The 17,500-nt window shown below is 46.6% G+C and overlaps 1 protein-coding gene across 5 annotated transcripts in view; it reads right to left on the bottom strand.

Moving 5' to 3' along the window:
* LOC113525237 (AMP deaminase 2) overlaps positions 1-17,500 on the bottom strand; it is a 27,012-nt gene that overhangs the window by 7,785 nt on the left and 1,727 nt on the right. For 2 of the 5 annotated variants that reach the window (XM_053227253.1, XM_034314456.2), the window contains exons 3-10: positions 16,559-16,660; positions 12,189-12,280; positions 9,767-9,897; positions 2,996-3,064; positions 1,877-1,991; positions 1,582-1,771; positions 1,327-1,462; positions 1,145-1,231 (exon numbers count right to left, since the gene is read on the bottom strand). In XM_053227253.1, the coding sequence (XP_053083228.1) occupies positions 1,145-1,231; positions 1,327-1,462; positions 1,582-1,771; positions 1,877-1,991; positions 2,996-3,064; positions 9,767-9,897; positions 12,189-12,280; positions 16,559-16,660 (922 nt within the window). Of the gene's footprint in view, positions 1-1,144; positions 1,232-1,326; positions 1,463-1,581; positions 1,772-1,876; positions 1,992-2,995; positions 3,065-9,766; positions 9,898-12,188; positions 12,281-16,411; positions 16,507-16,558; positions 16,661-17,500 lie in introns of those variants that run through there. The other 3 variants (XM_034314459.2, XM_034314457.2, XM_034314458.2) reach the window with 3 other exon arrangements.

Raw genomic sequence — 17,500 nt, 5'->3', positions numbered from 1 at the left:
TGTGTCATTACATCATTAGGTGTGCAGCTACCTGTCTGTGACTCTGTGTCATTACATCACTCGGGTGTGCAGCTACCTGTCTGTGTCTCTGTGTCATTACATCACTCAGGTGTGCAGCTACCTGTCTGTGTCTCTGTGTCATTACATCACTCGGGTGTGCAGCTACCTGTCTGTGTCTCTGTGTCATTACATCACTCAGGTGTGCAGCTACCTGTCTGTGACTCTGTGTCATTACATCATTAGGTGTGCAGCTACCTGTCTGTGACTCTGTGTCATTACATCACTCAGGTGTGCAGCTACCTGTCTGTGTCTCTGTGTCATTACATCATTAGGTGTGCAGCTACCTGTCTGTGTCTCTGTGTCATTACATCACTCAGGTGTGCAGCTACCTGTCTGTGTCTCTGTGTCATTACATCACTCAGGTGTGCAGCTACCTGTCTGTGATGTAATGACACAGAGATGTGCAGCTACCTGTCTGTGACTCTGTGTCATTACATCACTCGGGTGTGCAGCTACCTGTCTGTGTCTCTGTGTCATTACATCACTCGGGTGTGCAGCTACCTGTCTGTGTCTCTGTGTCATTACATCACTCAGGTGTGCAGCTACCTGTCTGTGTCTCTGTGTCATTACATCACTCAGGTGTGCAGCTACCTGTCTGTGATGTAATGACACAGAGATGTGCAGCTACCTGTCTGTGACTCTGTGTCATTACATCACTCGGGTGTGCAGCTACCTGTCTGTGTCTCTGTGTCATTACATCACTCGGGTGTGCAGCTACCTGTCTGTGTCTCTGTGTCATTACATCACTCGGGTGTGCAGCTACCTGTCTGTGACTCTGTGTCATTACATCACTCGGGTGTGCAGCTACCTGTCTGTGTCTCTGTGTCATTACATCACTCGGGTGTGCAGCTACCTGTCTGTGTCTCTGTGTCATTACATCACTCGGGTCCTGTAATTTCTACTGTGGGCCTCACTGAATCTGATTCACACCAAGGACCTCTTCACCAAACAAGTCACACAACCCACACCAAGCAAATATGTCTGTGTATGTGTTTACCATGGGCTGTGTGTGTGTGTGTGTGTGTGTGTGTGTGTGTGTGTGCGTGTGTGTGTGTGCGCGTGTGTGTGCGCACACGCGACTCACACTGGGCCATTGATGATAAGCGCCATCATAAAGTTCATATCAGTGATAAACTCCTGCAGGTCGGGATACGAAAGGTCCAACTCTGTACTGCAAACACACACACACCAAGACAGACACAGGTGAGACAAGGTCAGGTGAGTACACATTCACATATTCAAATACACACAGTCAGTGTGAGTTACCTGTGTGTGTGGGAGGTGTAGATGTGCACAACACCGTGCTCCATGCTGCAGCTGTAGCCGAGGTCAGGGGGCAGCGTGGTACCCTCCTGCCCCTCATACGGATGTGTCTCTGACACTGGGGGGGGCATCAAGGCATCTACCACACACACACACACACGGGTCATACACAATGGCAGTGTGAGACGTGTGGGGCTGAATCTGTCCACTCAGTGTGTGCGTGTGTGCGTGTGTGTGTGTGTGTGTGTGTGTGAGTACCTCCACTATCAGGCATGTCCTCGTTGAAGCTACAGTGCTGTTCTGTGTGTGTGTGTGCATGAGAGAGCTGCTGCAGAAGACGGGTGGTGGTGCTGCAGAAATCCTGCACTGACAGACACATGTACTTCTGTCTAATAAACAACGCCTTAATGATACACACTGCTGATTCAGCCAGGTCAGAAAATGGCACCTACACACACACACACACACACACACACACACACACAAAGTACAGTGAGAGAGGGATGATGGTTAATGTAGTATGGTGAGAGGGGGATAATGGGTAATGTAGTACCCCACACTTCTCCTCTCCAGAGATGGTGACGCGCTGAAACTCTCTCTCTATCGCTGTCTCTTTCTCCTTAAAAACATCATGATCCACCATCACCTCATCTTGTTCTCTCAGATTCCTGACAGATGGAGAGACAGACAGAGTAGTTGTAAATATTAGATGGCCATGAACCTGAGTGGCTGATAAGATACATCAGAGGAACATCACTGTATCAGTTATTATACTATGTTATCATTTACTGTGTGTGTGTGTGTGTGTGTTATTTGCACAGCTGTGTTTAAATACAAGTCCTCTTGGCATTGGATTAACAGAGAGCAGTGTGCATCTCAGCCTCGAGAATCTGCCCTGTGTACTGACGTCACTCTTTGGGCATGCCACCAAAGAACCCTTGAATAGGAAAGCGCTTGTTTCAGAAACCAGTACTGTGTCTACAGTCTTCACAAACGCTTAGAACACATCAACCAGCTGGAATTAATGTGGTCAATCTTGCCCTCAGGATGACCTTACTGGTTCTCTGTTGCACTTACTTTCTTCACTTTACCCATCCACAGTTACCATCACTGAGGCAACTTATCTGGAGGTAAGTCATCAGGAAGCCAGAGGCTGGTCCACTGGACTTATAGATGGGCTACAAGGAGCATCTCCTCTTGAGCAGTACTTAGAGGTGTGCTATACCAAGACGTCTTTACTGCTGCTACCTGGGTGTCACCTTGCACTTTCTCCAGGTTCTACAGGTTTAACACCGCCCTTCACAGTGGCGTGAGTGCAGCAGCCATCTCTAGGCACTACCTAATTTAGACTTGGCCAATTCCCACCCACAGGCCAGCTCTCCCCTATCATAGGACAGCTACTGAAAGCTGAAGGCTCTGAGACGCATGAAGCCAACTTTTCAAACTGCGTCATGTCCACTGGCTTTATAATGGTACCGGTCAGTAGACAGCGATGTCCAAAGCGGACTAAACAAACAGTGCCAGTGGTGGCTCTTTGAAATGAATTTCTAGGGAAAGTTATTTTTCCTTTGCAGTCTTAAAGAAATGGGCTGTGGTTAATATGGTTATGCTAATGAAGCTATTATAGACAGAACATAGACAGAGTGACAGAGACAGAGGAACATTAACTCACTGCAGGTCAGCGATGCTGTCAGTTTTCAGGAAGTCCTGTTTGGCTCTCAGCAGAATCTCTGGCTCAAGCCTGAAGCAGCGGGAGGCACAGAGGCATGTGGGGAGCAAGGGAAAGGGGAAGTTGGGTGTTGAGTGGTGAGTGGCCCAAGCAAAATATTAGTATGGGAAGGAGGGGAACGAACACACACACACACACACACACACACACACACACATGATCATGTTGCCATGATTAATTTGCAGCTTTGCAGGTTTAACACATTACAGCGAAGTGTGTGTGTGTGTGTGTGAGACCCTTCAGCAAGGCACCGAACCCCCAACTGCTCCCCGGGCGCCGCAGCAAAAAAGGCTGCCCACTGCTCCGGGTGTGTGTTCACGGTGTGTGTGTGTGTGTGTGTGTGTGTGTGCGCACTTGGATGGGTTAAATGCAGAGCACAAATTCCGAGTATGGGTCACCACACTTAGTGTTCATCGTCACTCTGTTCGATGCTATTCTGTTCAATATCACTCTGTTCAATATCACTCTGTTCAGCGTCACTCTGTTCAATATCACTCTGTTCAGCGTCACTCTGTTCAGCGTCACTCTGTTCGATGCTATTCACTCTGTTCGATGCTATTCTGTTCAATATCACTCTGTTCAGCGTCACTCTGTTCAGCGTCACTCTGTTCAATATCACTCTGTTCGATGCTATTCTGTTCAATATCACTCTGTTCAGCGTCACTCTGTTCAATATCACTCTGTTCAATATCACTCTGTTCGATGCTATTCTGTTCAATATCACTCTGTTCAGCGTCACTCTGTTCAATATCACTCTGTTCAATATCACTCTGTTCAGCGTCACTCTGTTCAATATCACTCTGTTCAGCGTCACTCTGTTCGATGCTATTCTGTTCAGCGTCACTCTGTTCAATATCACTCTGTTCAATATCACTCTGTTCAGCGTCACTCTGTCCAGCGTCACTCTGTTCAATATCACTCTGTTCAGCGTCACTCTGTTCAATATCACTCTGTTCAGCGTTACTCTGTTCAATGTCACTCTGTTCAATATCACTCTATCCAGCGTCACTCTGTTCAATATCACTCTGTTCAGCGTCACTCTGTTCAATATCACTCTGTTCAATGTCACTCTGTTCAATATCACTCTATCCAGCGTCACTCTGTTCAATATCACTCTGTTCAGCGTCACTCTATCCAGCGTCACTCTGTTCAATATCACTCTGTTCAGCGTCACTCTGTTCAATATCACTCTGTTCAGCGTCACTCTGTTCAATATCAATCTGTTCAGCGTTACTCTGTTCAATGTCACTCTGTTCAATATCACTCTGTTCAATGTCACTCTGTTCAATATCACTCTGTTCAGCGTCACTCTGTTCAATATCACTCTGTTCAGCGTCACTCTGTTCAATATCACTCTGTTCAGCGTCACTCTGTTCAGCGTTACTCTGTTCAGCGTCACTCTGTTCAATATCACTCTGTTCAGCGTCACTCTGTTCAGCGTCACTCTGTCCAAAGTCACTCTGTTCAATATCACTCTGTTCAATATCACTCTGTCCAAAGTCACTCTGTTCAATATCACTCTGTTCAGCGTCACTCTGTTCAATATCACTCTGTTCAGCGTCACTCTGTTCAGCGTCACTCTGTTCAACGTCACTCTGTTCAATATCACTCTGTTCAGCGTCACTCTGTCCAGCGTCACTCTGTTCAATATCACTCTGTTCAATGTCACTCTGTTCAGTGTCACTCTGTTCAGCGTCTCTCTGTTCAATATCACTCTGTTCAGCGTCACTCTGTTCAATATCACTCTGTTCAATGTCACTCTGTTCAGCGTCACTCTGTTCAGCGTCTCTCTGTTCAATATCACTCTGTTCAATATCACTCTGTCCAGCGTCACTCTGTTCAATATCACTCTGTTCAATATCACTCTGTCCAGTGTCACTCTGTTCAATATCACTCTGTTCAATATCACTCTGTCCAAAGTCACTCTGTTCAATATCACTCTGTTCAGCGTCACTCTGTTCAATATCACTCTGTTCAATGTCACTCTGTTCAGTGTCACTCTGTTCAGCGTCTCTCTGTTCAATATCACTCTGTTCAGCGTCACTCTGTTCAATATCACTCTGTTCAATGTCACTCTGTTCAGCGTCACTCTGTTCAGCGTCACTCTGTTCAATATCACTCTGTTCAGCGTTACTCTGTTCAATGTCACTCTGTTCAATATCACTCTGTCCAAAGTCACTCTGTTCAATATCACTCTATCCAGCGTCACTCTGTTCAATATCACTCTGTTCAGCGTCACTCTGTTCAATATCACTCTGTTCAGCGTCACTCTGTTCAATATCAATCTGTTCAGCGTTACTCTGTTCAATATCACTCTGTTCAATATCACTCTGTCCAAAGTCACTCTGTTCAATATCACTCTGTTCAGCGTCACTCTGTTCAATATCACTCTGTTCAGCGTCACTCTGTTCAGCGTCACTCTGTTCAACGTCACTCTGTTCAATATCACTCTGTTCAGCGTCACTCTGTCCAGCGTCACTCTGTTCAATATCACTCTGTTCAATGTCACTCTGTTCAGTGTCACTCTGTTCAGCGTCTCTCTGTTCAATATCACTCTGTTCAGCGTCACTCTGTTCAATATCACTCTGTTCAATGTCACTCTGTTCAGCGTCACTCTGTTCAGCGTCTCTCTGTTCAATATCACTCTGTTCAATATCACTCTGTCCAGCGTCACTCTGTTCAATATCACTCTGTTCAATATCACTCTGTCCAGTGTCACTCTGTTCAATATCACTCTGTTCAATATCACTCTGTCCAAAGTCACTCTGTTCAATATCACTCTGTTCAGCGTCACTCTGTTCAATATCACTCTGTTCAATGTCACTCTGTTCAGTGTCACTCTGTTCAGCGTCTCTCTGTTCAATATCACTCTGTTCAGCGTCACTCTGTTCAATATCACTCTGTTCAATGTCACTCTGTTCAGCGTCACTCTGTTCAGCGTCACTCTGTTCAATATCACTCTGTTCAGCGTTACTCTGTTCAATGTCACTCTGTTCAATATCACTCTGTTCAGCGTCACTCTGTTCAATATCACTCTGTTCAGCGTCACTCTGTTCAGCGTCACTCTGTTCAGCGTCACTCTGTTCGATGCTATTCACTCTGTTCGATGCTATTCTGTTCAATATCACTCTGTTCAATATCACTCTGTCCAGCGTCACTCTGTTCAATATCACTCTGTTCAATATCACTCTGTCCAGCGTCACTCTATTCAATATCACTCTGTTCAATATCACTCTGTCCAAAGTCACTCTGTTCAATATCACTCTGTTCAGCGTCACTCTGTTCAATATCACTCTGTTCAATATCACTCTGTCCAAAGTCACTCTGTTCAATATCACTCTGTCCAAAGTCACTCTGTTCAATATCACTCTGTTCAGCGTCACTCTGTTCAATATCACTCTGTTCAATATCACTCTGTTCAATATCACTCTGTCCAGTGTCACTCTGTTCAATATCACTCTGTTCAGCGTCACTGTTCAATATCACTCTGTTCAATATCACTCTGTCCAAAGTCACTCTGTTCAATGTCACTCTGTTCAATATCACTCTGTCCAGTGTCACTCTGTTCAGCGTCACTCTGTTCAGCGTCACTCTGTTCAGCGTTACTCTGTTCAATGTCACTCTGTTCAGCGTCACTCTGTTCAATGTCACTCTGTTCAATATCACTCTGCTCAATGTCACTCTGTTCAGCGTCACTCTGTTCAATATCACTCTGTTCAGCGTCACTCTGTTCGATGCTATTCTGTTCAATATCACTCTGTTCAGCGTCACTCTGTCCAGCGTCACTCTGTTCAATATCACTCTGTTCAGCGTCACTCTGTTCAATATCACTCTGTTCAGCGTCACTCTGTTCAATATCACTCTGTTCAGCATCACTCTGTTCAATATCACTCTGTTCAGCGTCACTCTGTTCAATATCACTCTGTTCAATGTCACTCTGTTCAGCGTCACTCTGTTCAGCGTCACTCTGTTCAATATCACTCTGTTCAATATCACTCTGTTCAGCGTCACTCTGTTCAGCGTCACTCTGTTCAATATCACTCTGTTCAGCGTCACTCTGTTCAATATCACTCTGTTCAGCGTTACTCTGTTCAATGTCACTCTGTTCAGCGTCACTCTGTTCAGCGTCACTCTGTTCAGCGTCACTCTGTTCAATGTCACTCTGTTCAGCGTCACTCTGTTCAGCGTCACTCTGTTCAATATCACTCTGTTCAGCGTCACTCTGTTCAAAGTCACTCTGTTCAGCGTCACTCTGTTCAATGTCACTCTGTTCAATATCACTCTGTTCAATATCACTCTGTCCAGCGTCACTCTGTTCAATATCACTCTGTTCAATATCACTCTGTCCAGCGTCACTCTATTCAATATCACTCTGTTCAATATCACTCTGTCCAAAGTCACTCTGTTCAATATCACTCTGTCCAGCGTCACTCTGTTCAATATCACTCTGTCCAGCGTCACTCTGTTCAATATCACTCTGTTCAGCGTCACTCTGTTCAATATCACTCTGTTCAGCGTCACTCTGTTCAATATCACTCTGTTCAGCGTCACTCTGTTCAATATCACTCTGTTCAATGTCACTCTGTTCAGCGTCACTCTGTTCAGCGTCACTCTGTTCAATATCACTCTGTTCAATATCACTCTGTTCAGCGTCACTCTGTTCAGCGTCACTCTGTTCAATATCACTCTGTTCAGCGTCACTCTGTTCAATATCACTCTGTTCAGCGTTACTCTGTTCAATGTCACTCTGTTCAGCGTCACTCTGTTCAGCGTCACTCTGTTCAGCGTCACTCTGTTCAATGTCACTCTGTTCAGCGTCACTCTGTTCAGCGTCACTCTGTTCAATATCACTCTGTTCAGCGTCACTCTGTTCAAAGTCACTCTGTTCAGCGTCACTCTGTTCAATGTCACTCTGTTCAAGATCACTCTGTTCAATATCACTCTGTCCAGCGTCACTCTGTTCAATATCACTCTGTTCAATATCACTCTGTCCAGCGTCACTCTGTTCAATATCACTCTGTTCAATATCACTCTGTCCAAAGTCACTCTGTTCAATATCACTCTGTCCAAAGTCACTCTGTTCAATATCACTCTGTTCAGCGTCACTCTGTTCAATATCACTCTGTTCAATATCACTCTGTTCAATATCACTCTGTCCAGTGTCACTCTGTTCAATATCACTCTGTTCAGCATCACTGTTCAATATCACTCTGTTCAATATCACTCTGTCCAAAGTCACTCTGTTCAATGTCACTCTGTTCAATATCACTCTGTCCAGTGTCACTCTGTTCAGCGTCACTCTGTTCAGCGTCACTCTGTTCAGCGTCACTCTGTTCAGCGTTACTCTGTTCAATGTCACTCTGTTCAGCGTCACTCTGTTCAATGTCACTCTGTTCACCGTCACTGTTCAGCGTCACTCTGTTCAATATCACTCTGCTCAATGTCACTCTGTTCAGCGTCACTCTGTTCAATATCACTCTGTTCAGCGTCACTCTGTTCGATGCTATTCTGTTCAATATCACTCTGTTCAGCGTCACTCTGTCCAGCGTCACTCTGTTCAATATCACTCTGTTCAGCGTCACTCTGTTCAATATCACTCTGTTCAGCGTCACTCTGTTCAATATCACTCTGTTCAGCGTCACTCTGTTCAATATCACTCTGTTCAGCGTCACTCTGTTCAATATCACTCTGTTCAATGTCACTCTGTTCAGCGTCACTCTGTTCAGCGTCACTCTGTTCAATATCACTCTGTTCAATATCACTCTGTTCAGCGTCACTCTGTTCAGCGTCACTCTGTTCAATATCACTCTGTTCAGCGTCACTCTGTTCAATATCACTCTGTTCAGCGTTACTCTGTTCAATGTCACTCTGTTCAGCGTCACTCTGTTCAGCGTCACTCTGTTCAGCGTCACTCTGTTCAGCGTCACTCTGTTCAATGTCACTCTGTTCAGCGTCACTCTGTTCAGCGTCACTCTGTTCAATATCACTCTGTTCAGCGTCACTCTGTTCAAAGTCACTCTGTTCAGCGTCACTCTGTTCAATGTCACTCTGTTCAATATCACTCTGTTCAATATCACTCTGTTCAGCGTCACTCTGTTCAATATCACTCTGTTCAATATCACTCAGTTCAATGTCACTCTGTCCAGCGTCACTCTGTTCAATATCACTCTGTTCAGCGTCACTCTGTTCAGCGTCACTCTGTTCAATATCACTCTGTTCAATGTCACTCTGTTCAGCGTCACTCTGTTCAAAGTCACTCTGTTCAGCGTCACTCTGTTCAATATCACTCTGTTCAGCGTCACTCTGTTCAATGTCACTCTGTTCAGCGTCACTCTGTTCAGCGTCACTCTGTTCAATATCACTCTGTTCAGCGTCACTCTGTTCAATATCACTCTGTTCAGCGTCACTCTGTTCAATGTCACTCTGTTCAGCGTCACTCTGTTCAATGTCACTCTGTTCAGCGTCACTCTGTTCAAAGTCACTCTGTTCAGCGTCACTCTGTTCAGTGTCACTCTGTTCAGTGTCACTCTGTTCAATATCACTCTGTTCAATGTCACTCTGTTCAGCGTCACTCTGTTCAATATCACTCTGTTCAGCGTCACTCTGTTCAGCGTCACTCTGTTCAGCGTCACTCGATGTCAAAACGATTTTAAACAGTGTTTAATGTTAAATGGTGTTCAATATCAACACACACGCACACGCACACACACACACTTGATGTCTTGGCTGATCTGTCTCTCCAGTCGGTGCCGTTTCTCCTCTAGCTGCTCGATGGGTGTGTCCTCTGGAAACTCATATGGAGCGCTCCGCACTTCACCGTCCACCAAGGAGCGGGCCAACAGCTCCTACACACATATACACAGGATAGCGTGAAACACGCACACAACTGACCTCATTTATCAAGCTGGATACACACAGATTTATTTGTAAATTGTTCATAGGAGCATTGACATGATAGTTCATATACAAGAAAAATCCCATAATTAAAAAAACAAAAACAAAAACAAATTGTTGCTATCCTACTCATACTCCTGAGTGAGTGTATCTTTATGCTTAAGAAGATTTACTAATGTAAACTTTGATTGATCAGCTTCAGATCATATAATTTGCATTGCAGATTTATATATATTTAATATATATTTATATATATATATATATATATTTATATATGGATTACAATGTCAAGTTTAAACCGCTTATTTATTTGCATTTATTTAACAGATGCCCTTATCCAGAGCATGTTACAGACGTGCTTTGTAGTATCCATTAAAAACATCCTCATGCTAGTTCACTAGGTCAGTGATGATAAATATACATTTGAGATAAAATCCTGTATTTTCATTAATGCACAAATTAAATGAACATTTTATAAACCACACCCAGGTGGTTAATGTTAATGCCATTAATTAAAGAAAAATAAAATGTGAAGAATTAAAGAAAGCAAACCATCACAAATTCATAAATTTAGACAAATAAGACATTTCATTCCATTAAGACACAAGAAATGCGGCACTATAAAAGGAGGACGGGGCGGTCTGTCTGTGTTTAGCCTTAAATTGAAACTCAACTGATGGAAGACTTAACGAATGCCGCACTTATAAATGAAGGGATATGGAATAATGGAAGCTGGCTTATGAATCAGCTCCATTTGCCAGGGAATCTTTAAATGCTGTTCAACACCAGCGCTAAGTCAAAGGACAAAACAACCTTGTGCGTGTTCATGTTTATCAGTGCTTGGATTTCTTGTTACTGGCATGTTTCTTAGAGAGAGAAGTGATTGACAGTTGCAAGAGAAGTGGCGTGTTCGAGTCAGAGACTTCTTCACCGAGACACGTACAACATTTAACAAATAGCAGTTTCCCAGTATGATGTGTTGTGTGTCCATGATCCCCTGGGTACAGTTTAGATCTCTTTCCCCCTGTTTTCATGTCAAACTATTTTCACTTCACTTCAGTTAATTTACACCTAATTTATCTTTTCTGTAATTTGTATATTTTGGCCTTTTTAGGTGCTGTTACACTACTATATAATATTTTAATGGAGTAGACGTGAGTCCAAATAAATTCCACTTCTTCATCTCAGAAATCACATTTTCTTTCACAATTTAGTAATTTTGTGTTTCCAGCTCTCTGTGTGCATGACCTTTTATGGAGCTAAGTGGGCGTCGCTACATGCAAATGACCTGTGTTAGGAACACACTTTGCACTTTACAGGTGATTGGCATTCCTCAACATGGAGACATGAGTACAGAGAAAATTAGTGTTTCCGAAACTTTTGTAAGTCTGGCCAAAAAGTTTACGTTTGGCCTATGAAAATATTTACACACAGCTTTACTAAAAGATTGATAAATGATAGGACCAGAAGCACACAGTCACTGGCACACAATGTGATGTGATCCCAGGCTCCCCTCTGTTACCGTCATTCTTCTGTGTAACGGTCGCTCCGTTGGTGTTATGGTCGCTATTCAGCGTTACTGTTGCTTGTAACACAACATGGGAGCGTGCAGTGGTTTATGTCTCCTGTGGGAGAATCACCCTCACCAGAAGAACAGGAAGTGTAGGCCTCTGAGGCCTCCTGAGCGAGTGTGTAATGGGGTTAATTACCACACACTTTATTGATCTGACACTCTGGACTGCCGGTTTAAACGCTGAACTTTCTGAGACTGATTAGTTTAAATCAGTCAAGGCAGGGAACAGCAGGATTGTTTACGGTGTAACGTGTGTCTGCGTTAGGGATCAGAAGGTTGTGTGTTTGCAGCAGAGACACTGTTGGTTCCTTGAACAAGCGCCTCAATAATATCAATTATTACAAAATGAATAAATGTGAAATGTTTAGTTTAAAAATCACATTCAGTTGCTAGGTTCAGTATAAATTCAGTTATTTGATGTGTAGATATTTAACATGTAAATACTTAATTTATAAACTTATTTTATTCACGTATAAACATTTCTAATTAAAACGAAATATAATCAGTTCAAACTCATGACAAGCACAAACTAATAAATTATAGGATTACTGAAGAACCTCTAATCCTCCAGTCAGAGGTGTTCTGTACACACACACACACACACACACACACACACACACATGTACAAACACGCAAAAGACCAATGGTGAAATAGTGATTTTGTCTCACCTCTGCAATGTCTTTGTACTTTCCGTCCATGGATGTGTGCAGAGAGGCCAGTGGTGGGGGGAGAGAGACAGACTTCTGTCTACCACACAGATCTGAGAGACAGACAGACAGACAGACAGACAGACTTTCTGAATGCAACAAACTCAAACACTTATGGAAAATATTAATAAACTTCAGCAGCCGGTGTGTATCTGGAAGCCACAATGTCACTTAGTGACATACCCAAACACACACACAACATACACCCACCACACACAGTCTGAATTTTACGTCTGGTGGTTGATCTGTGTCAGGATATGTGAGGGTGTGTGTGAATGTGTGCAACTGTGAGTGTGTGTTTTTGTGTATATGTTTGTTGCAACAGTTTTTACACACCAGATGATTTCCAGAAGAGCAGAGTGCTCTGTGCTCAAGGCTGCCGGGTTAGGGTGAGGGTTAGTATAAAGTGTGTGTGTGTGTGTGTGTGCACGCTAGATGAACAAAGATGAGGCTCACATGCTGCATAACCTTTGACCTGAAGGAGATCCAGCACATATCCCACAATCCCACTGTTTCACCACCATAAACATGGAGCGCAGAAAAGATACAGCTGGAAACACCGGGATCACAGCGCTGAGGAGGCAACATAGGGAACGCCTGGAACACAGCGCTGAGGAGGCAACATAGGGAACGCCTGGAACACAGCGCTGAGGAGGCAACATAGGGAACGCCTGGAACACAGCGCTGAGGAGGCAACATAGGGAACGCCTGGATCATAGTGCTGAGGAGGCAACAGAGGGAACGCCTGGATCATAGTGCTGAGGAGGCAACATAGGGAACGCCTGGATCATAGTGCTGAGGAGGCAACATAGGGAACGCCTGGATCATAGTGCTGAGGAGGCAACATAGGGAACGCCTGGAACACAGCGCTGAGGAGGCAACATAGGGAACGCCTGGAACACAGCTCTGAGAAGGCAACATAGGGAACGCCTGGATCATAGTGCTGAGGAGGCAACATAGGGAACGCCTGGAACACAGCGCTGAGGAGGCAACATAGGGAACGCCTGGATCATAGTGCTGAGGAGGCATCATAGGGAACGCCTGGATCATAGTGCTGAGGAAGCAACATAGGGAACGCCTGGATCATAGTGCTGAGGAGGCAACATTGGGAACGCCTGGAACACAGCGCTGAGGAGGCAACATAGGGAACGCCTGGAACACAGCGCTGAGAAGGTTATGTTGGGAATGCCTGGAACACAGCGCTGAGGTAATGTCGGGAATGCCTGGAACACAGCGCTGAGGTAATGTTGGGAACGCCTGGAACACAGCGCTGAGAAGGTAATGTCGGGAACGCCTGGAACACAGCGCTGAGGAGATAATGTCGGGAATGCCTGGAACACAGCGCTTAGGAGATAATGTCAGGAATGCCTGGAACACAGCGCTGAGAAGGCAACGCTGGGAATGCCTGGAACACAGCGCTGAGAAGGTAATGTTGGGAACGCCTGGAACACAGCGCTGAGGAGGTAATGTCGGGAATGCCTGGAACACAGCGCTGAGAAGGCAACACTGGGAATGCCTGGAACACAGCGCTGAGAAGGTAATGTTGGGAACGCCTGGAACACAGCGCTGAGGAGGTAGTGTCGGGAACGCCTGGAGGACAGCGCTGAGGAGGTAATGTCGGGAATGCCTGGAACACAGCGGTGAGGAGGTAGTGTCGGGAACGCCTGGAGCACAGCGCTGAGGAGGTATTGTCGGGAATGCCTGGAACACAGCGCTGAGGAGGTAGTGTCGGGAATGCCTGGAGGACAGCGCTTAGGAGATAATGTCGGGAATGCCTGGAACACAGCGCTGAGAAGGCAACGCTGGGAATGCCTCGAACACAGCGCTGAGAAGGTAATGTTGGGAACGCCTGGAACACAGCGCTGAGGAGGTAATGTCGGGAATGCCTGGAACACAGCGCTGAGAAGGCAACGCTGGGAACGCCTGGATCACAGCGCTGAGGAGGTAATCTTGGGAACGCCTCGAACACAGCGCTGAGGAGGTAATGTTGGGAACGCCTCGAACACAGCGCTGAGGAGGTAGTGTCGGGAACGCCTGGAGGACAGCGCTGAGGAGGTAATGTCGGGAATGCCTGGAACACAGCGCTGAGAAGGCAACGCTGGGAATGCCTGGAACACAGCGCTGAGAAGGTAATGTCGGGAATGCCTGGAACACAGCGCTGAGGAGGTAATGTCGGGAATGCCTCGAACACAGCGCTGAGGAGGTAATGTTGGGAACACCTGGAACACAGCGCTGAGGAGGTAGTGTCGGGAATGCCTGGAGGACAGCGCTTAGGAGATAATGTCGGGAATGCCTGGAACACAGCGCTGAGAAGGCAACGCTGGGAATGCCTCGAACACAGCGCTGAGAAGGTAATGTTGGGAACGCCTGGAACACAGCGCTGAGGAGGTAACATAGGGAACGCCTGGAACACAGCGCTGAGAAGGCAACGCTGGGAATGCCTGGATCACAGCGCTGAGAAGGTAATGTTGGGAACGCCTTGAACACAGCGCTGAGGAGGTAATGTTGGGAACGCCTCGAACACAGCGCTGAGGAGGTAATGTCGGGAACGCCTGGAGGACAGCGCTGAGGAGGTAATGTCGGGAATGCCTGGAACACAGCGCTGAGAAGGTAATGTTGGGAATGCCTCGAACACAGCGCTGAGGAGGTAATGTCGGGAACGCCTGGAACACAGCGCTGAGGAGGTAATGTCGGGAACGCCTGGAACACAGCGCTGAGGAGGTAGTGTCGGGAACGCCTGGAGCACAGCGCTGAGGAGGTAGTGTCGGGAACACCTGGAGCACAGCGCTGAGGAGGTAATGTCGGGAATGCCTCGAACACAGCGCTGCGGAGGTAATGTCGGGAACGCCTGGAACACAGCGCTGAGGAGGTAATGTCGGGAACGCCTGGAACACAGCGCTGAGGAGGTAATGTCGGGAACGCCTCGAACACAGCGCTGAGGAGGTAGTGTCGGGAACGCCTGGAACACAGCGCTGAGGAGGTAGTGTCGGGAACGCCTGGAACACAGTGCTGAGGAGGTAGTGTCGGGAACGCCTGGAACACAGCGCTTAGGAGGTATTGTCAGGAACGCCTGGAACACAGCGCTGAGGAGGTAGTGTCGGGAATGCCTGGAACACAGCGCTTAGGGGATAATGTCGGGAATGCCTGGAACACAGCGCTGAGAAGGCAACGCTGGGAATGCCTGGAACACAGCGCTGAGAAGGTAATGTTGGAAACGCCTGGAACACAGCGCTGAGGAGGTAATATCGGGAACGCCTGGAACACAGTGCTGAGAAGGCAACGCTGGGAATGCCTGGAACACAGCGCTGAGAAGGTAATGTTGGGAACGCCTGGAGCACAGCGCTGAGGAGGTAGTGTCGGGAATGCCTGGATCACAGCACTGAGGAGGTAATGTCGGGAATGCCTGGAACACAGCGCTTAGGAGGTAATGTTGGGAACGCCTGGAACACAGCGCTGAGGAGGTAGCGTCGGGAACGCCTGGAGCACAGCGCTGAGGAGGTAATGTCGGGAATGCCTCGAACACAGCGCTGCGGATGTAATGTCGGGAACGCCTGGAACACAGCGCTGAGGAGGTAGTGTCGGGAACGCCTGGAACACAGCGCTGAGGAGGTAGTGTCGGGAATGCCTGGAACACAGCGCTGAGAAGGCAACGCTGGGAACGCCTGGAACACAGCGCTGAGGAGGCAACGCTGGGAATGCCTGGATCACAGCGCTGAGGAGGTAGTGTCGGGAATGCCTGGAACACAGCGCTGAGGAGGTAGTGTCAGGAATGCCTGGAACACAGCGCTGAGGAGGCAACGCTGGGAATGCCTGGAACACAGCGCTGAGGAGGTAGTGTCAGGAATGCCTGGAACACAGCGCTGAGGAGGCAACGCTGGGAATGCCTGGAACACAGCGCTGAGGAGGCAACGCTGGGAATGCCTGGAACACAGCGCTGAGGAGGTAGTGTCGGGAATGCCTGGAACACAGCGCTGAGGAGGTAGTGTCGGGAACGCTAGGAACAGTCAGAAATTCAATATCGAGAATATCAGCAGTGCTGCAGAGTTGAAGGACGGCTACAAAACTGTGCTGTAACAAAAACAGAACACTTCAGCATATCTAAGAGTCTGAACAGACACAGTTATAAATAAACACCATCACTTCTACACACACTGTGTGTGTGAGTGTGTGTGCGTATTCCGTACCTGTGCTGTGTCTGCAGTAACATTGCTGTCTCTCTTCTTTGTTCCTCAATGAAACACAGAGAGAAACACTGCGTGTGTGTTTGTGTGTGTGTGTGTGTGTGTGTGTGCGCACACATGTGGGAGTGTGTGTGTTTCACTGGATCATACCATGTGGAAAGGGAGAGGATGGTACAGACCAGTGAAGATCAACCAGTGAAAGGGTGTCTTCCTCCACAAAATCATCTTCCTTTCTCTCTCTGTCTCTCTTATCTTAGTTGTACACACACATGTACAGACACGTACACACACATGTACACACACACACACACACACACACACAGTGTTAACACCAGATGTATGAGAACCTCATCAGTGTTATCAGGACTGACTCTGCACTAACGGCTCTGTGCTGATGTTAACATGAAACACCACATTTATGTTCACGCCACCGAATGGTTCCTAAAGACATACAGACCAGAAGCCCTCTGTTCTCCCTCTATCATTTCTCCTTCTGTTCTCCCTCTATCATTTCTCCTTCTGTTCTCCCTCTATCATTTCTCCTTCTGTTCTCCCTCTATCATTTCCCTCTCTCTCTCTCTCTCCGTTCTCTATCATTCCCCCCCCCCTGTTCTCTATCATTTCCCTCTCTCTCTCTCTCTCTCTCTCTCCGTTCTCTATCATTTCCCTCTCTCTCTCTCCCTCTCTCTCCGTTCTCTATCATTTCTCTCTCTCTCTCTCCGTTCTCTATCATTTCCCTCTCTCTCTCTCTCTCTCTGTTCTCTATCATTTCTCTCTCTCTCTTTCTGTTCTCTATCATTTCCCTCTCTCTCTCTCTTTCTGTTCTCTATCATTTCCCTCTCTCTCTCTCTCTCTGTTCTCTATCATTTCCCTCTCTCTCTCTCTCTCTCTCCATTCTCTATCATTTCCCTCTCTCTCTCTCTCTCTCTCTCTCTCTCTCCGTTCTCTATCATTTCTCTCTCTCTCTGTTCTCTATCATTTCTCTCTCTCTCTCCATTCTCTATCATTTCCCTCTCTGTCTCTCTCTCTCTCTCTGTTCTCTATCATTTCCCTCTCTCTCTCTCTCTCTCTCTCCGTTCTCTATCATTTCCC

This window comes from Pangasianodon hypophthalmus, chromosome 20 (genome assembly GCF_027358585.1).
Source record: "Pangasianodon hypophthalmus isolate fPanHyp1 chromosome 20, fPanHyp1.pri, whole genome shotgun sequence".
In the NCBI taxonomy this organism is placed as follows: domain Eukaryota; kingdom Metazoa; phylum Chordata; class Actinopteri; order Siluriformes; family Pangasiidae; genus Pangasianodon; species Pangasianodon hypophthalmus.
This window is presented reverse-complemented; position numbering and strand designations above follow the sequence as displayed.